At 45.7% G+C, this 21,260-nt stretch overlaps 1 protein-coding gene across 1 annotated transcript in view; it reads left to right on the forward strand.

The window, feature by feature from the left end:
- Window positions 1-3,682: 3,682 nt before the first annotated feature.
- The window catches only part of LOC6615508, a 42,200-nt gene continuing 24,622 nt past the window's right edge, over window positions 3,683-21,260 (forward strand). Inside the window, exon 1 of the mRNA XM_002039851.2 lies at window positions 3,683-4,448. Within this exon, the coding sequence (XP_002039887.1) occupies window positions 4,383-4,448 (66 nt within the window). The 5' untranslated portion in view covers window positions 3,683-4,382. The remainder of the gene's footprint in view (window positions 4,449-21,260) is intronic.

Below are 21,260 nucleotides of genomic sequence, written 5' to 3' on the forward strand. Positions count from 1 at the left end.
ATGCGTTTAATCAACAATAAAATCAGAAATCAAAAACTTAATGAATGTCCTTTTGTCGTTACGCCGACAATGACACCGAAGGAGGTTTTGTTCGGGGCTGGGGCAGTTCCCTGCCGGCCGCTGATGATTATGGCGATGATGATGATGACGGGTAGCTGCCCCACTCCCCCGTGGACCGTTACGGCATCCGTGTCCGTGCAGCAGTGTCCGCCGTGTCCGGGATGATGAGTGCGATGATGTTGATGGGGCAACGACGGCAAAGAGGGCTCTTAGCGCGGCTGATGGCTGCCACATTCCGTAATAGCGGTAACAGGGCATGGCCGGAGCTAAATGGCCCTCTGACCGCCCACCGTCGCGTCCACCGACCAGTTCCACCCGCCAACTTGAGTCACTTCCCCAGTCGTTATAGCGCCACTTTGTCTGCCCTGCACTGCTCGCATATAATGTATTGAAAATAATGTATTTGGCTTGGAAGTAATTTATCATTGGTATAATTGGGAACAATATGAATACGTAAACTGTATTTCTAGTATTAATACTGACTTCTAAGGCAACCATAATCTCATCTAAGTTCCTTTTTTAACCGTGTTAATAACATTGAATAAATATGTTTTATAAACCTGGAACTAGGACATCGAAGTATGAGGATGCTATATGGAGAAAATATTGCATGCTTTTCAGTAGTCCTTTTCTCAGTGCCGGAGCAGGAACCAAAAAATGAAAAGTTCAAGCGCGGAAACTGTAGCTTTAATAGAATTATTGATTTTCCGCGTTCCGCAGACCTCCTGGTCCTTCCCCATCCCAAAAACTCTCTCTCAGCATGTGTTGGTCTTATTTAAATATTTTTCAGCTCTACATATAGACGAACCGGAAGTTGGGGTTCGGTGAATGGGAGTCAATGATGAGTTGGCTAAAAGTAAATATAATTTACGTTCGAAGTATGGGCGGCCAGCCAGACATGAATTTATTTTTGGCAGGCGGACAATTTCGCAACGCGTTCGTTGGCCAAAAAGATGTCGACGAACCGGAAATTCAAAATGTGTGCTTCAGCGGAGCCAAAGTCCTTAGAAATGTGTTGGAAAACACACTGGTTTTGGTTAAAGTAACAACTAGCTTATATTCGAAACAATGGTCAATAATAATATAGGTTTGACTCATTTCTATGAATTTCGAAGACAAATATTGCTTATCATGTTGCCTTTTCAAGTTAATACTCCAAAAAAAACGTAGAAATCCCTTTAACGGAACCCTGGTTCAATTTCTACTTTGTAGTTGGGTTATTAACTTGACTTGTGCTGGGGAATTAATTAAGTTCTTCTATTTGGAAGCTAAAATTACAAGCCACATAGATGTGTATCTGTGTGGCACATAAAAGGAGGTGCGAGTGTGTGTGTGTGTGTTGTTGGTGAGGGGGGTTCGTCGAAAATGCTAAGAGCAGCAAAAGATTTTGAGCCCCGAAATTTGGTAAAGCTCCGCAAATAACGTCGACGCCGAAAAAGGGAAGTTGGCCTGGAGGGGGGTGATAAAACCGCAGTCGGAGCCTCTGGGAAAAATAATATAGGAAGGCGAAAAAAAACAAGATGAAGTCTCCGGGCAAAGCGGCTGCTTAGCCAATCAGCGAGCGGCGGGGGCGGAGTCTAACCCGAACTGGTTTGCCGGCGCTTTTTATGTTGATTTCGTGTTTTTCCTCTTTTTTCGTATCTCGTTTCTTTGGCGTTTTTCGCCTTGCTCATCTCTCTTTGCTCTAATTTTTTGGGTTATCTCGCTCTGGCACGATTCCATTGGAGTGACAGAGAGGGAGAGAAAGAGCGTTTGTGTGTGTTTGGTGAGAGAGCTGCCGAGGGAGAGAGCGAGCGAGAGAGCAAGCGCCAAGAGGGAGAAAGGGAGAGCTTGCGCATTCAGGAACTGGAGGAAAACCGAGGAAATCGTGGGATAAACATATCCAGATCAAGGATTTTTATGTATCTCAAAGTTGTGATATATACAAGTTTATCTATATTTATTTAATATTTAAAATTATTCATTTTTATTATTAGGAACTATAAGGAAAAAAAGAGGAAGTCTTTTTCGGTTGAGTTTTCTGAAAACGGATATGGAATCCTGTACTAATTAACAAACCCACTGTAACTCCACCCTACTTGGATCTTTTTCTCGGCGCAGTGTTTCTTCTACTAGTTCTGCTACATAGAAATACTATTTACCATATACTTGGATGCGGTTGGCTAAATCCTGCAGCCCGGACACCTAATCACATGTAATGCGCGCGCATTATCTGCGCTCTTATCTCTTGTTTTCCGGGGGAACCACCCATCCCGCCCCTCGGCGAAATCCACTTCGTGCCGTGAACTCACGAATCCTCAACGAAGGCCGTCGCCATTCACGGAGGTGCTAAATGCCGAGTGGGTGTAGCCCCCCGACCACCCACCGCCCACCGAGAGGAATAAGCAATGCCGATTTACTCTTTCATCCCGAATGCCCGAACCTATTGCCGCACTGCTCGCACTCGCACTGCCGCAGCTCACGCCCACGCCCACTCTACACGGTGTAGGGATATGTGGCTGTGTGTGTGCGGCATAATTCCACCCGAATTTGCAGCAAATCCATTCAGTTTCGCCACAGCGCACAAAAAATAAAAGAAAACGCGCAGCCGAATGAGCAAGTGTTTGTCGGGGGAGGGGGTTTCAGGCGGGTTGGGCGAAGGCTGCGGCGACGACAAGTGCAATTGTGCGCCGGAACAGGTTTACCCACTGTTCCTGAGTGTGTGTGAGAGAAAGTCGCTCTCTGCAATGCTACTCTCTTTTCTCTCTCTGTCCCTGTGCGTGTGCTTTGTTTTGGTCACTCACTGACGCACACACGTAAGCTGTGTGTTTCCCTCGCTTACCAGAATGAAAATTTCGCAGTATATCTACTACGCTTCGGAATAATTTCAATATTTTAACAAGATGATACTGTGGGAAAATGTTAGTAAGTAAAAATCCTTATCAGTTCTAAAGAAATTTACATTTTGAAGACAATTACATGACATATAAAGTAATTTTATATTTCTAAAATTTGTTGTTCTCTTCAACATTTACTTCATAATTTACTAAGAAGAGCACCACTTGTTCTTATTTTAAGCAAATCCTATTCATTCGAAAGTGAGTGAAAAACAATTACATGGAAAAGGAGCTCATTACATGTGAAACAATACTCATTACTATTGTGTAAAATACAAAAACAAAATAATTATCAAAGTGGGTCACTTTTTCAGCAAATATTAATTTATAGCATTTATATTTTAATATTTAATATTATAAATATATTCAGATCACTTATATGTGTTTTTCATCTAATCCCTTTAATTAGAGGCCCCCAATCGAAAGAACTCAGCTAACTCATAGTTTTACTACCTTTTTAGAGTCTACTACTTTTTGTTACGTTCTCTCTCCGCACTCACACAAATACAAATAAAAGTGGGAGAGCGCGCTCGTTGTCTCTTTGACTCACACCAGTGCACATGGACTGGCGGCAAATGGAGCCGCGTGAGAGGACCATGGTCGAACGGGGGGTGGGTGCTGGCTGGGGGAGGGCAAGAACGAGACCGAAGACCGTCGGCCGAAAGAGACCGAATGCCAAACACCGAGCACCGGCACACCGGCGAATGTGCGAAGGCGAAAGAATGCCGTCAGTTGTGCGACAACTTTGGCCAAGAGAGGATGTCTTGACGCGCGTCCGCTTACCAACACACTGCGATACCCTGCGAAGAGAGTCCAGAGAGCCAGATCAGTCAGTCAGGAGCAGGAGCCCAAGGACTCGGCACGCCATCTGCCGGAGAAGCCAGACAGCCAAACAGCCTGAACGTCTCAATCTCAACGCTTGGCTGGATTTGCGATTGCCGCATTCGCCAAATTCGATACGCTGCCAATCCTGGTGACGTAGCGACGCGATCAGCTCCCGATTTCATGGCACTAATGATGTCGCGTCGCCCCCAACAGCAACAACAACCACAGCCACAACAAGAGCCACTGGAGCAACTGGAAGTGCAGCATCTGGAACTAGCGTCATCGAATCCGTTCCACAAAGGAAACGCGCGTTTCACCTGAGCGTGTGTGCGGTTGCGCGCGTGTGTGTGCCTGTGTCTAATTTGCGTATCCGCGCTACTCAAAAAAGAAATAAATAGAAAAATCACATCAAATTAAATCAAATCAAATCGAATCAAGAATTACACCTTCCCCCGATCGAATTCGAAATCGAGCTCCCCTTATCGCGGTGACAAATTGCAATCAAACAAAAATCGCAGCGAACCATCCAAATTGCAATTAATGCCAAAGCGCCTGCATCTGGCCATAAATAAAATACGTGAACTGCAGACTCAGTGATTAGAACTTTGAATCGCCAGCGAGATGGACTTCCAGAGCGCCATGGAAACCTTTGCCGAGGCCTGGGTGGCAGCCAATGCCGGTCAGCAGGTGAGTTGAACCTTCAAATCTGCAGAGATATCATCCGCATCCCGAAGATTTCGTCATACGGAGATATTTCATCATCGCCACCGAGATCGCTTTGCCGGCGGCACTTCCACACAGCCATTAGTCAGATACCATGGCTTTCCCCCACTTTTACAGCCTGCCCATTGCCAAATGAATCAGTTGAGTGCAAACAAAATCGGCCAAACGACATATGGCCAAGCTGTAGTGATAAGGGCAGTGTAGATATGCGCTCGTTTCGCTATTTATGCAGATTAAGATAATCCTTATCGGCTGAGATTTTCGAGATCGGTGCTGCGATAAGCCCGCCAGCACCGCGCACCCAACTGTTTACCTTTCCCCGTTCGGTGTGCCCACTAATTGCATTGTAAAGCCGATCTCCAAGCGGAAAACTGGGGCTAAGTTCAGAGTTCTGGGTTCTCCGCGAGAGCTTTTGCCAGGCAGATAAGATAATCCCGACGGTAATTTTGACAAACGCTGGTAAAATCGGCATAAGGCGATGACGAACTTAGATATCGATAAACTGGCGGTGGGGAGCGTTAGCGCCCCCACCTCATAGAGTGCATGTCGCGTCATCGTTGTGGGCCGCTCTCCTGATATCGAGCGCCCCTGTCACTGATATTGCAATTAATCCAAATAAGTGCGATAAAATTGATTATGAACATGCTGGCGTGATTAGTCCAGCCCAACTCCCTCTCTGGAAAAAGTGGGGGATCACTCATACACATGTCCAGATATCTGGGTGTGTGCCTGCATGTGTGTGTGGTTTATTAGCAGACATAATTGATTATGTTGTGTGAGTGTAATTATTATTTATCTGGCTCTGCGGTCTGACTTCTGCCTTTGCCGCTCAACCCATTGGAATCGGTTACCCAAACGCCGAAAACGGGGGGTGACTAATCCAAGAATTTATGGATTTCATTTCCAGTCGGTTTCGAAAACGTCTCTATGTTGTTGTATATTAAACAAATCCCAATCTCACCGCCATTGTCTTTAAGCCGAAATCATGCCACAAGAATTATTGTACTGGCCAAATCTGTGATGGCTTCGAAAACAAATAGCTTAGAGTTATATCGTATACCCTAGCCATTGGGAATACTTACATTTTTAGGAGATCGATTGAGATTACCATATTTATAGAACCTAGCATTGCTTTCAGCAATTTAAATAGATCCTCAGGGATTGCTTTTTTGTTAAGTACGTCCACATGGCATTGGTGTTTGTAAATTCATGGCATGTTTCTGATAAAAGTAGTTTCTTTCAAGTTTACTACGACGAATGCGATGATGCAATAGTTTTGAAATAATGTACCATATATCGATTAGATCAGAATCGATCTTGGCTAGAGCATTTGAAACTTGGGCTTTAGCACCATTCGTTTGCTTTTTTATTTTTTGACAGTTTTATGTGTCGACGCATATGCTTAGTGAATGGGATTAAGATAAGACGGCGTAAGTTGCTCGGGAGTCAGATAATAAACCAGAATGGTCAGAAGGGGCATAAATAAATGCGAGTTCTTTCAAAACTATGGCAAATCATATTGTGCGAGTGTGAGTGAGTCGAATTTTTGTTGGCCTGGCCAAACTAATTATAAAGCATTTAGCTTTATTGTTGTGATAATTTCATTTCGGGGTTTTTCTAAGGGCGTAATATCGGAATCGAATGCGGGCAACAGATAATGCCGTCTCTTCACACCCGGTTAGATCACCTGGCCGCCTTTTGAGCAGCCAGATAGGCCGTCTTATAAATTATAAATGGTTCGATTTTGTCTAATCTGAAAGTGTTAGTCTGTTGTGAGGTGGGATGGGCGGTGCAGCCTTAGGAGTCAGATAATGGAATATTTATTAATTGAAATCTTCTTCGCCGCTGCTTCCTGCTCACCGTGCCCGTGATCATCGAATAGTCGTTTCATTTCCTCTGCCTCGTTTTCCCCAGCGATCTCTCGCACCAAGACTAATGGTAATCGGGGTTAATCCGGCCGCGCATCGAATCGCAGCTCCAATCAAATGCATTCTTCGCCCTTTCTTCTGGCCCTGCCTGCCTGCCCCTCTGCCGGCTTCCCCGTCTGCCTTCCCACGTTTTCGGTTTCGTTAAATTCCGGTAGTCAAATGTCCATTAAATGCCGCTCATAAATGTCCAAACTGTTTGTCATCTTTGTGGCCCTGTTGTTGTTGTCGTCGCTGTTGTGGCCGCCGCCTCCTGACTTCTGGCTTTCTTTTCTTCCTTGGGCATGGTTTCACCACTACTACTACTACCTAGCACCTCGTTCAATTCTTCTGACGGCTTAGGCATGCTCCTCTGCCCCCGAAGAGCCCCATACAGTTTCTCCTGATCTCTTTAGCCGCTTGGCTGCTAGTGCTACCTGATTGTAACACATTTTTAGCATTCATTCGACTGCGGGCTCTCACTCCGCTTTTGCGATCTGCTGTCAGTTGAGCGGCTTTGGGGCTTTTTACGGCCCGATTATGCGCCTTCGCTGAGTTCGCATATAGCCGATATAAACGTATTTATTAATTATTCAAAGCCGATTGGATTATAATAATTTATAATGATTATTATCATAAGTCGGCGGACTTGGCCTCAGATTCAGATACAGATTCAAATACAGATTCAGATACAGATTCAGATTCAGATACAGATTCGGATCGTGTCTCGATTTCGATTGTTGTCCGCACTGCCAGAGTTTCGCTCCAATCAGTCTGAAAGCTGTGACAAGTACCCACGTACTTGTGGAACAGCGAAAACGCTTTAAGTTAATTACACGATGTCATAGCATTTCTATTTCTTCATTTTCGTTATTATTTTGGCACTTGCGGAGCGGCCTTAAATCAATTCCCCACTATTTCCCGATCGCTTTTTGGGGTGCTCATGTTCATGGCATTTCGATTCCCCACTCGGAATCGCTTTCAAAGGCGCCGCTCGGGCAGCTCTCTCCTCCTCCTCTCAGCTCCTCAGATAATCAACAAAACGTGTTCGACTTGTCGAGGTTTTCCTTTCTGCACTTATCATAGAACGAACACCTTTCCGTTTTGGTTATTGTTGCTGTTCTTTCATAGCTAATGACACCTTGATAAAACGATTTGTAAGACATTGCGATAAAAGCGGTTCAGGCTTTGTAGCTTAAGGCGAACAGAAAGCTGATAAAAATACAAGCCGAACAGAAAGAAAAAAAAAAACGGAAAAGTTCGAATGATAATGACAACTTTGGGTAATTAATTTGTAGGGCGGCAGGGAGGAGGAGTGCGTCTTTAAGTATTTGCTTGGGCATTTGTCATTCAGCTTAATCGGAATGCACAGGCTGTGACAAAACACGGCAAAAGAATCGAATTTTTTACAATTTACGCATTTCGAAAGTCATCATCTCCGCCGAATGCTGCCTCCCCCATTGTCACCTTTTTCATTCTTAATTAGTGGATTTAGCTTGTTCCCCGTAGATATACGAGATCGAGTTCTGAATTCTGAATTTTCAGCCCCTCTGCAACTATTTTTATATGGGCCGCCCAAATCCGTTTTCCCCCACTCGGGTGGACATAAATTTCCGAATGTTTTGAGAATTATGACAAGTGGGTTGGAGACAAGTGGAAATGAAATGAATATGTGGATGGCATGTACATAAGTATATATAAAGTTGTGTATATATAGGCTGGCAATCAGTGATTATAAACTTTGGTTCTGATCACGATGACGATGATGTGGGACTTACTTGAAGGTATTTTCGGTGCTGAAGATTTATTAGTTATCACTAATACGCCCCGTTGAAAATCATAAGCCGCCACAGCAGCCGGTGATTTCTACAAGTCACAGCGACAATCGGCTTCCGAGCATATTTTTCTTGAAGCCCGGTGTCAAAGAGTCGGTAACCTCGTCTTATTTAATGTATTAACTGCTAACTAATGTGCGACACATTATAAAGAGCGATCCGCGACGAGACGCGACCAATACCAATACCGATACCAAAACCCAAACCGAAACCGAAACCAAAACCAAAAAAACAGGTGATCGCCGGCACAGTGAGTAAAATAAGCGGCGATCATGCCTGGCATCGACAAAAGGGATTATATTTCCTAAGCGGTCCCAACAAAATGTGACCAAAGCTGGAGCGACTGGGCATGGGTATGGGTATGCCCATGCCGTCTGGAATCGCATTCAGTGCCCGATCGCTGAGCTGCTTAACTAAATCCGGCTTAAGATCCAACACACAAAATTAATGTCGTTGAAAAACACAGCAAAAGTCACACATTAACAGCGACGACGATCGCGACCAGCTTGGTGTCCCAGGAAGTGGGGATCTGCCTCTGCCCCTGTCCCAGCCCCTGTCCATCCACCGGCTCCTTCTGCTAATGGGCAATGGTCAGCTCCATGATGGGCAATGGGCGATGCCTAATGGCGAGAGGAAGTGCCTCGTGTGTGGACATCTTACAGGGGATTAGTTCGAGTTTGCCGGCCAAGACGGAATGCGAATGCGAGTGCGGGAAAATAAGCCAGTTGCACTTGCTCCCCGCCCGTCGATCGATTCGAATTACCAGCGATTTATTGGCGATCGCCAGCCTAGCTACCGTGATCAACTAATCCACTTATCAGTCTGCATCTGGACAGCCCCTCCGCTTCCCGCAAGACTTCCTTCCTTTCGGTCTCAGAAATCATACCATCTGCCCACTTTTAATCGGCGTCATAAAGGCGATCATTAACCAGTTTAATCTATACAATGGGTCACCAGCCGCCTTTTATCCAAATCTAATCTATTCCAGCAATACCACTCCCCCTTTCGCACGTACTTGTGGCCAAAGGCTAATATCTAAATGTGTAAATTGGTGTGTTTGCCTTTTATCGGAGACCTTTCAACTGGGCAAGGGTCCCTGGGACCCGAAAGCCAAAGCCTGACCAGCGTTATGCGAACACATGTATCGAGTGTCGCCGAGTTAATCTAATCTGGGGAATTATGCGACCGTTTCGGGAAGATAACCGCCGCAAGTCCGAGAACCAAATTCGATAAATACCCGGTGCTATCATATAATGAAGCGCCCCCAAAATTTCCAGTCGGAGCTAAGTAAACAGGAATTGATTGATTAGACACACAATTAAGGCAATCACATTTGATTTTGAAACACAAATGGGGGCAGGGTGGCTGATTCACACCCATTTCACGCCTGCAGCTGCATCTTTTGGGGGTCAAAGACGAGTGTCGACTGGCGCTGACCCATGGCAAATCCCATTGCTTGCGTGCTCGACACCAACCAACCCATTCCAAAAAAGGTGGAAGAAATACAAATCAATTCCTGTGCAAATTGAAAGCGGTTGCAGGTGGAAAATCACCTGGAAAGTGGGTGGCTCGCATGTCAGACGGCGGTAGCCGCTTATCGGTGTCATCGTATTTTGTTCCCCACACGCCGGATGCAATGCATCTAAGCCTGGCTAAACTTTGCGTGTTAGCCAAACCTAATCCAGGCTAAACGAGGGACTGGGGCTTTTTGGACTACTACCATGCGATATTATGTGAATGTCAGCTAATCTGCAGGGCAAAACGAGGCAGCAATTGCACAAAACACTAATCAGGGAGAGTGGGGCTTGCAGCGATTCCCCATCACTTTTCTTCACCCCTCCAGCAGGAAGTTGTCACCAGTTACTCAATCACTCATTCAGTCAGTTGCACATTCATTCACTCATTCATTCATTCGTTAGCGCAGTAAACCCGAGGGCCTCGTGAAGATCATGGAAATACGCTTATGTCGGATTATCCCATAATTTATGTGAGCTGTGCCCTGGCCAGACAATGGATTTGCCTTTCCAGCGCACAAGAACTCACACCGGGGCTCACCTAATTGCCACGATCATCAGAGGTAGCTATGGCCATACGATATAGTATAGTAAACAGTATAGAAAGGAGGCTAATGACAAAGGCCAGAGGAAGCGTTCTCTGGCAGATGACAAAACAGAAATTGTGTCACTCGATTGCAGGATCGGGAGGCCTTTAAAAAACGGAGGAGAACAGAGCAAAAGTAGGGAACCGGAAGCGTAATCGAGCTAAACGAACGCCGTCGGGGAAGTGATCAGATGTGCGTGTGTGTGTGTGGGTCAGCCCATTGTGCCAAGGAAGGAAAAAAATGAGCGGGAAGCGCTAAGGAAAAACGCGATGAGGAAAGTCAGAAAAGTATATATATATATATATATATATATATATATTTGTAAAGAGAAAAAACGAAAACAGCACTACCGGTCAAAAGGGAAGAAACTGGAAGGGAGAATAGGAACAACTGGGAAAAAACTAGAAGACAACCACCAAAGGTCCCCCACGTGCAATTAATAAAAGTAAAAAAAGTGAGGGAAACGACAAACTGGCCATAGGAAAAATGAGGTACTGAGGCACCTCGCTGCCAGATCCCCGTAGCTATGGCAATGCAAACAGGTGAGGGTGAATTACTTGTCCTAGACAACTTTGCAGTCAGCTGGGAACAGCTGAAACGACGCCCAGGCGATGCGAGAGATACGTATCTGCTGGATGCAAACTGTATCTACTGCAGCTAATTAACGAAAAAGTTTCGGAGTGATCGCCGGTAAACGGGAGTCCCAAGATTGCAATCTAAATAGCTGAAAACGTTTGTATTTTCAGCTCGATATACTGTTTTGTAACTTGAATTTAGCAATTTATATATTTTATAGTTAAGGTACTTTTCTAGTCATAAAGATAAGACTATTCTAAAAGATATAGCTTGCAAAAATTTAACTAATTGTCGAGCTAAAACGGAAGTGCAAAAGCATTTCATAGTTTTTTCTTAGATACACCTTTCAGAATTTCCCTTAAAAATTCTGTGAAATACTTAAGTTTCCCAGAGAGCATTTCCTGTTTGCCGATTTTCGGGCACGGAAAACGTTTTCCGCTTAAAAATAAAGACATATTCCAGCGTTTAGAGCAGAACTGTCGCCAAAAACTGTTTGGCGAGCGGTAAATATATTCGGAAAACACATTACCCAGCGAACGGAATCGTAAAGTCGGAACGTTAGGGCCCCGAAAAGGGGGCGGATCCTGGCGAAGAGGAGGACACATAAACTTACATAGTTGGGCCTGTTTAAAATGCGCTTAATAGTTTCAACATGTGGCGTGGAGAGACAATTAGGCAATAAAATTAATTCACACCAAGAAAAGCATTAAAAGCGATGCCAGACGGAGCAAGGTGCCGCATTTTCCATTCGCCATCCTCTGCTTTCCCGCTTGCCATTTCCCACTTGCCACTTGCCACTCGGAGTTTCCACTTGGCCATGCCACATTTTCGCACGCATAACTCGGAAATTGCAACTCCATGGTGGCGCGTGTCCGCCGACAGTTGGCCATATCCTCCGCCACCCCCCCGCGGCATTAGCCCCCTCTTTTAATTGACTTTTTTACGTTTGCCTCTCTGAATGGCAACAGCCATTTGTCTACGAATAATTAAGCCGATCAGGCCAAACAAAAGTTTGCGCCTGCCGGAGAACTGTCATCGGATGCGTAAAATCATTATTCGCAATTGCCGGGGAACTAAAAAAAAATCATCAGCCCTTGGACTGCGTTTATGGGATCAGGATGTTTGACTTATTTTATCGCCACAGAACTTTTGCACATAAATGCTGATTTTTTTTTAGCTTGATTAATGGGATTGAAACAGTAATAGCATAGCTATAGATGGAGCTATCCCTTTATTTCCTCGAACCTCATAGATAACTGTATAATATTGTATCTTTTGGCGAGTGCTGCTTACTCATTTTTTTGAAACAGCACGTGCTGCATGTGAAAACCAGAATGCAGTTGGCACACGCTCATCTGGCGGCTTCCTGTCAGACCTCAGGTTTCACTTTCTGGATCTGGATCTGAAGCAGGAGCAGCAGCATCAGGAGCAGGAGCAGTGACAGCGGCAGGACTTGGAGAAGTAGGACACTGCTGTTTCCTATACAAATGAGGGTGCTAGACAGGGCTCTCCACATCCGATGTGTGCCCTGATATTATAATCTCGCCATCGAGAGCTCGCACCTCATTTGTGGAACAGCAATTGTCTAGAGGTCTTCCCCCAATGCATTGTGTGCCGATGCCGAGTGCTTCCTGTCTCGATGTGGCAATATAAACGGGAATACTTCCACTCGAGTCCAAGGTGAACCTTGTGTGGTGTTCGAGTGTGTGTGTTTCTGAATGCCTAATCGTTTTCCCCCCTGCAAAAGAGCGAAAAAGAGGGGCTGTACGTCATTTGGTCTCTTATCATTAACGACTTTTGTTCTTTTTATTCCCCAAACCACCATATATCGCGCACTGGAGATCTGAAGTCTGGGGTTCTTATCCGCATCCCTGGATATCGCTGAAAAGTGAAAGCGGGGGAGATATACAGTGACCTAACGCAATTGGAGCAAACATTTTAATTGACCCCGATGGGGAGAAGTCTGAGCCGCATATCCTTTGGTCCTTTGGCCTGTGTGCTTTGTCCTGACTGATCTAATCAGGCTTCGTTATCGCTAACGGTAAAAGCTCACTTGCATTTTTACCACTCCTGCAGTGCTGGTCCGTTTGAAGCTCACATGTCCTGCTCACATCCTGTTTAGAAACGGTTTTCTTTCGACTGTCTGCTCTGAGTGCGGCCACATTTATTCTCGTTTTTTTCGGTGGCTGCCCAGTCTGTTTAGGTCAAAGCCACACAAATTAAGTTAACTTCCTGTCTGTCTATGGCTAATAGCAAATTAATAAGAGCTTCCGGTCAATTTGGCTTGCGGTTTTCTGTCGCATTTCCCTTTCGTTGGTCGCCGTTCGTTCTGTTTTATTGCTGATTGTCCTGTGGCGGTGGGTGTGACCCCGACTCGAAACTCCGCGACAGCTGTGGAGGGAAGGTTTCCTCGGCTCTGGCTTTCTCCCCTTAAGTTTGGTGCTTCTTGAACGCTTCCTTGGCGCCTGCCCTTGACACACATAACCAGGGGCATACTTTTCCACTCGAGTACGTCTCAGCTGCACTTACATTGCGAATGCACTTTCTGCAATTGTTATCTAAGTAGGGCTCTCGGCTATCTGCCGTGGCCTGTCGCAGTTTCAGGCCGCTTCCTGTTCTTCCCTCGCTTACAGGATCCCTCAAGCTGCCACTTGCACTGGGCGAAATGTCAAAGCAAACGCCGACGCAACTGCAGTTACAGGAAGGAGGATCCTTCTCCTCGAGGAGAAGGTCCTGCTCGGCTGCCTCTGCGCACAGCTGTCCAAATTGGGCAATTGAAATGTGTACCTAGGGTTTTGTTGTTCATCATTCTTCTTTTATTTACCTCGGGATTAGAGAATCCGGGGATCATCGCATGGAGTCAAGTCCCTTGGAAAAGGGAGTTTAGGGATTAGAAACTGGTTTGAACTGGGATCTGCAGCTTGTTAGTAAAATCAATTTCACTATGTAATTTGCTATCGCAGCCAGCGTGATTAAAATTTACCTATCTTCGATTAATCCACTTCCGCCTATCGACTTAGGCCAATTAAAACTCTATATTGTGTACGACCTCCCCAATTTCGGATGCAACTCCGCACCAGATGCGCCAGTTTTATCAATTTAAAGCAGAGCAGACATAATTTACATTTTTATTTATCGAGGGTCTAGCATTTCCAGGCTCAGACATGGCTGCCGTATCTCCCAGACTGTGGATGTGTCTATCCGTCCACTTTTGCTGCAGTAACGATGGGGGATATTTTTCACATTTTTAGCTTAATTGCATTTGGCTGGCCGCACGTTCCGGCCGCAGTAGTTGTTTATCTTCGCCTCGTCTCACGTGCAACGTGCAATCTGCAGCACAGCTACTGGCAACTGCCAACATCAGCAAGTTGCTACTTGCCACGGCAACTGGTATTTTCCTAGCTGTCTTTGCTAATAGACACACGTACAAACATACACATAAACACGCATGACACAAGTGCAGTTTGCAGCTTGCAACATTGCTGCAAAGTCAAACAATTGTCGATGGGGCACGATGAGTGGAGCGGGGAGAAGTGGCTGGGCGGTGGGCTGGCCACAAATAGGGGGAGTGTTTTGTGTTCTGTGGCTTGTTAAGTTTAAGATTGTTTGATATAGGCACAGAGGTCTGGGTCCCCATCCCCATCTAAGCCTCCCCCCTCGGCTGCCCCCTCAATCGTGGTGCCCGCAGCAACTTGCAACGTGTTGCTGTTACGAGGCTTTCGGCGCTAAGAGACATGTTTTCAATTATGATTGCTGGCGTGTCTTATTAATTACAATCATCAAGCGATAGACAGCATTTAGTCCAGCGTTTAGTGAGGGAGCGGTTAGGGGTGTTCCTAATGTTTAATTGGCTGGCAAAATCTGAAATAGCAAAGCATTTAGCCGATCAAAATGGATAAGGCTCTCAATAAGTATCAATTAACTGGCAGGAGTAACGAAAAATAAGCAATATTCCTTTAACTTAAGATTACTCGTTCATATGTACCTTGAAAGTATCTGTATCTGAATCGATGAAATCTCATCATCGGATACATACGTGCGCGATCGTCTTCTGCGCAGAATCTGTAAGCTGGCAGAGCTGAACTGAACAATCTAACTGATTGCTTACAAATGAATCTCAATTAAAATTAATTCAAAACATGAACCGAGTATTATTTACCCATTTGACACTCGCTAGAAGTGGACGCGTATGTGAGCCGCACTCACTCAGATTGACACACATCTCTCGATCGGTAGCTCCCATCACCCTTCTACTGCAGAAGATGGATGGAATGGGATGGATCATCAGGCAGAGAGTTCTTCTTGGAGCTGGGAGCTCGGGACTGGAAATGCTCGAAGACTGGGAGCAGCGCATATCAACGGCATCAATTAATTTGGTATTCGTGATTCTACTTAACATCGATTGACCCCGACAGATTAGTGAGCGAGGCGAACGAAATGTTGAACTTTGCTTTCGAGCATTCCTTGGCTCGAGCTCCATGGATCCGATCCATCCAGTGGCTCCCAAACCCCACAAACCCCAGCCGCGTCGCATTGTGACGCAAATTGTCAAGCCGCAGTGCGATTATTTACATCTACAGATAGTTCGGTTAATTGAGCATGTGGCATACATAGAGCAGCATCGGTGGCTATAAGTTTTGGGGGCGCCTCTGGCCTAATTGGTGCGATTGAATTAAAATCGTTTGCTGCCACTTGAAGCCTGCTGTGTGCATCGGTTTCTTTCGGTGTCGATTAGGCTCACAGATCACTTGATTGCTTTGCTCTTGGTCGCTTAAATGATTGATCAATGGGCCAATTGTCCGCGAGAATCAGTTTAGAATTTGCATGAATCTCGGCATTGGAGCACGGAGCATGGCGTTGTTCATTGATTGATAAATAAAACACATTTGCCCAGCATCAGGCGGCGATTGCATAAGTTGGGGAGGGAGTGAAATACCACATACCAGGATCCTCTTCCTTCTACAAATTCGGAACTGCTTGCCCATAAATTGCTTCCTGCTCATTTGGCCGTGACAAAATTGTGTCCCCTAACTCCGTTTCCTCTGCCTTTTTTACTTCTAACTTTTAACCTATTTAATTGACTTATAATTGGAGTGACCCAAACAGGCAAATACCCCGGCCAGACATATGTGTAGGTAATAATTTGTTGAGCACGGAATTCCTCAAGCGCAACACGGACTCAAAGGGGCGAAAACAAAGGATCATGAGAAACAGTTAGCATCGGGAGATAGATGGACAGTGAGAGAGAGAGAAGAGTCAGGTCACACATGAACGAGTTTTCCAGCCGCAGGGAAAAGGAAAAGGGGCTGGCATCGAGGAAATTATGCCGCCCCGGCATGTTGAACTTGAAATTGTAATTTGGCATTCGGAACCCGGCATTTGGCATTGGCAAGGGCACCTACATAGGCCAGGATGTTGTCCGAAGAGTCGAAAAAACGAGGCATTAAACGCGGGGTTGTCACTGCAGTTTACTCTTCCGTTAACTGTTTCTGGTCCTCCAGGAACTTTGTCAGCTGTTACTTGATCGATGGTAAATGACACATAGAAATTATCCACCACCTTGGGCTATTGGAAATGCCAACTTTGTGAACAGGCAGGTAGTTAAGGTGCTCCCACTGTAATTAAAGGATTAACGAGAACTGCTGGCTAAGCACACATTCCAAGTTGATGTATTTATGGACATTGCCTCTGCTTAAGATGCCTATCGAAATTTTCGAAGTTTAATTCGATTAGCAAACTACTTTTTTGCCTGAATGGTTTTTGAAAATATTTGATACTTTTTCTACACTAAAAGCCGATAAATACTGCTGCTTTTTATTCCCCTGCCATTCGATTTAAGTGGGCATCAAGTGTTAAGTTAATAATTTGCCCAGCTCACTCGGGGGGAAATACTCTGGGCAGGTAATTGAAAGAATGGAAAATGCCAACACACATTGTAAGCACGAGAGAGCTTTATTAATTTTTGTATTTAAAACATTTCAAGCACTCGACACCTTCTCTCCCCAGTAGCAGTTGCACTACCAGTTTACTCGCGGTCCGGGCTCGGTTCTCCAGTAGCCGTACCACCACCAGTAGCACCAGTAGCAATGATCTCAAATTGATGTTGGTCGAGTAGAAATAATGAGGACCTTGCGGGGAGGGCGAGGAGTGAGCGGAGGATGGAGGATCTGCAAGGAACGCGCGCATAATCAAGGCATGGAGACATGGTCATGGACATGGACTTGGACGATATGGCGATGGCTCGGACATGCCATTGCCATTGCCAATTGGCGATTTGCCTTTGCCTGTGCTGCATCAGCTTCTGCCCTTTATGATTATTGTTATTATTGAGTGTAGGCCTCTGCAATTCAGGGCAAAGTCATCATTAATGCGTCGAGTGCAGCGAGCATTACCGAAAAAGCCCTCCGCGAGGCACTAAAATAAAATGAAATGAAATATAATTAAATGTCCGCGTAGCTGGGTAGCTGGGTAGCTGTTGCCCGTCTCGTAATTTGGCCAGAAATTCTTCCGCGATCTCGGCTCGGCTGAAGTTGAGTTTCAGTCTGGATCTGGCTATCGCTCAAACTGATCGCATACCAAGTCCGGCGTATTTTGTCAACCGGTTTTGGCCATCCAGCCGTCCAGCCATCGAGCCAGCCGTCCCTTTCCCACTTTGTCTCTGCTTATCTGCGGCTTTGTGGCATCTTTAAATGGCGTTTTTTCGCACTCGCCAACTCGATGCGGGCGTCGATCTTGCCGTTGGCCAAAGGGGGGCACAAAGGGGGCCAAAAGGGGGCCAAAGGGGGCCTCCTTGGCAAAACGTTCGCTGATTTTTAATTATTTTGCACGTCGCAACGATGTTCGCCATCGCTGAGATGGTAGCTGGCCATGTCTGCCTCTCTGCTGCCTTTCGTCACTTCGATATTGAAACACTTAATCACAATTTCGTTAAGGACACAAGCCATGCGGGCAGACAGCAGGGACACACATAAATGGCAAAAGTCAGCGAAAATTTCAAAAATCTCATACAAATTGCGAAGAGCAAAAGGCGCGGAGTCAAAAAGAAAAACAAAACCGAAAACCCAAAAACCAAAACCAAAACCAGAGAAATCACAAAGCGCAGATACACGAAAATGATATTTCTACGCGCCGAATTCCGAATGATCGCATTCAGTTCCCTCGCTAGGGAATTTGGCGAACACGAAACGCGAAATGCGAATCTCTGGCCGGCCGCTGATCGCCTCCCGCTGACGATGATAATTAATAACAGTGGCCCGGCCCCAGAAAAGAGCATAAAAACGCTGCCAAACACCCAATCGTACGGCCAGAAAAAAACCCGAGTCTCGGCCAATGGAAATGGTAATGTCGCGGATCGGAGAGAGGCTCCTCCCGATAAGCAAAAAAGAAGACAGACCAGTCGCACATAATCTCAGACGGTGGAGAATGTCAATCTGCGGGTGCACTTGAAGGAAAACATGTACCTAGTCATCAGGTTTGGGAAATTGCCATACTAACCAAATGTATAAAACCATTTATCTGAAACTGGAATGTGAATATTCCACGTTCATTATCTGCACAGAATAGAATAACTTGTGATCATAAATATTTACATTTTGTTATACACCTTCTTTCTGAGTGTATAAGCTCATGGTTCTCAGTTTTAGTTCTTCGACGATTAAGATCACAGCAAAGAGATCCTCAATCAGTGTTCGCTGCTCAAGTGATCAACACTTACAGAATGCGTGTGTTGGCTAAGCAAACTGACAGGGAACATGACAAGAACAAGGGGTTTGACAAGAGTCTGGCGATAGAGGAGCTTATCCACAGCTGCTCCAAAATTCCCATCGAATACGGCACAATCATTTTCATCTCATTCTCACCAGCAATCAGTCGATCAGCCCGATCCCGATCCCTATCCCAAGCCCTATCCATCCTCCAGTTGATCAGTCATTCCCATCACGCAGCACTCGGGCAAAAACAATTAATGCCTGGCTGAGGAATCAAATGATATTTGGCCAAGGACAAGACAGCGCCATGGTGCCAGGCGCAACCACGATTTATAGCCCAAGTGGAATATGCCATACATCAGTGGCAGGATCAGAGGAGCAAAAACAATTTAGCCAGCAAGGAGTATCTGCTGTCGATGATTAAAACACATTAAAAATCCAGTAGCCAGTAGCCAGGTACTGGTATGGAATGGGGCTTTTCGGTTTTTGGTCGCCTTTCTCGGGACTGGGCCCAAACTAATTTCATATTTCTCATGCAATTGATGAAATTCCATCGAGCTCCCGAAAATCGAGACTCGTTTCTCGGCCAGCAGATTCATCTTCAGCTGCATCAGCCCCATCTGTATCTGTATCGCAATCAGAATCCCCGACTGTCCGTACATCTGTCCGTAGTCCTCATGTCCGTCTGACTGTCCGCTTGATGTTCGGGGACTACCTGTTGCGACGTGTTATTAGGCGACGTATTGACGACAAGCAAACGTCAACCCGAAACGTCAGCTCATCATATCATCGATTGATGCGCATTGCCTCCTCTCGCATCCGAACCTATCCAGATCCTCCCTTTTTTGGGGGCCCCGTGCATATTTTCGGGATGCGAAACAGAAGCCCTCTGCTTGTTCTGGAATTTCGAGAGGGTAGGAAAAGAAAGGAATGGAAAAAAACACGTCCAATGTTGGGCCTCTAATTTTGTGCAGATCCGAGTTTGCAGAGTTCTTGTGGCCCCGTTCGTCAAGGTGGTGATATTTGTTAGTGTAAACTGTCCATCAGCCCAGTCGATTGGCCGCTCCTCTTGTTCTTCCCCAGCGCACCGACGTGATTTTGCGCTTTAATGAGGATTATTAAATGCGAGATTATTATGTGCTGCAATTACTTTCCGCTGCCACTGTGCTTGTGGTTTCTTCTTTGCTGCGGCTGCCTCTTCATATTCGGGTTTTTTCCCCCTCTTTGATTTATTTTATTGAACCATAAAAATGTAAATTTTCGCGAGACAAAAGACAAAGTTAATCGTTGTCAATTATGGCCTTTGACAGGTTAATATTAAAATGTTCAGCCCGATGGTTGGGCGAAGGCAAGGGGCCTCTTGATTGGTAGCATTCAGCGAGGATGATCGGCTGCAAGATCAGGAGCGAACCGGAATGATTAATGACTTGGATAGCTATTAATAAGCGGATGGAAGACATTGTGGTGCGATCAAAAGGGATTACTTGGGGCCACTTTCTGGTTTCAAATATAGCATAGAACCTTATAACGCTTATAGATTTTGCCTTCAACTTGATGCCACCCGATGATGACTCATTCAGGGGGCTGATCCGTAACTTCTGGCATTCTTCGATCAGTCTTAATGCCATGCATTTGGTGGCAGCCCTCGAAATGTTTGATTATTTCGCAATTTGTGCCCGCTGGCACTGCAGTTTCCGGCTGAGGTGAGCGCCGTCCTCCCCCTCGGGCGGGATGCGGAAACAGGCATCCAGGGGTTGGGGAGGAGGGAGGCGGCTCAGGGCAGAGCAGAACAGGATTCCGGGGGCAGCACCTCTATTAACATAATCACAACACGAGTCGGTCGTCCGTCGATCTCAACCGAAAATTACGCCAAGTGCAAGCTCGAAGAATATACATATATATGTATGTATCCGGGGATGTGCGGCATGGGTAGATCAATTTTTCGGGAACCCAAATCACTGCAGGGCGATCAATTAAAATTTTGATCGAATTTTCGTCAATTTCTTGACATGTGGCCAGGAACAGAAGCCAAGTAGCCACTCCGCAGAAGGGTAGAAGGAGGACGGGCAGAGGAATCGGGACAAGACGAGATCAATGTAAGCTAAAATTGTCGGCTGGAGGCCTTAGGCGAAAATTGCTCTGTCTGCGGGTTCCTTTCCATACTCCACGGCACTGAAAGAAACGTTGTTAGCCAAAAGGAATACCCACAGCAGTAGAATAATGAGCTTAGGGATCTTGTGAAGCTGAGCTGTAGGATATCTTCACAATTTTAGGGATTGAAATATCTAATTTCTCTCTCTGCACTTCCCACTTCCTCTGCTTCATCGGCTGCCTCTGCATAGTGAATGAAATTGATTAAAGCGTAAATGAATTTTTGCGGGCCTAAATCGCCGCTGATGGCCAAGAGGAATAGGTGGGGAGCTGGCGATGATTATAACACAAGATCGATTGCTGCTTGTCGCTGATCGCTAACTCGATGCGGCTACTGTGGAAAGCGGAGACGCCGCATCAGCTCCAGCTCCTGCTCCATCTCCGCAATGGAGCCCAATCCAAAGGCAAGCCCCTCTGCCCTCATTAAGTTTCCGAAAATGTTTTCGAAAAGGATCTCCTTGGGCAGCGGCTGCCGCTGTTTTTATGCCCTCATTTGACAAACT

This window comes from Drosophila sechellia, chromosome 2R (genome assembly GCF_004382195.2).
Source record: "Drosophila sechellia strain sech25 chromosome 2R, ASM438219v1, whole genome shotgun sequence".
Lineage (NCBI taxonomy): Eukaryota > Metazoa > Arthropoda > Insecta > Diptera > Drosophilidae > Drosophila > Drosophila sechellia.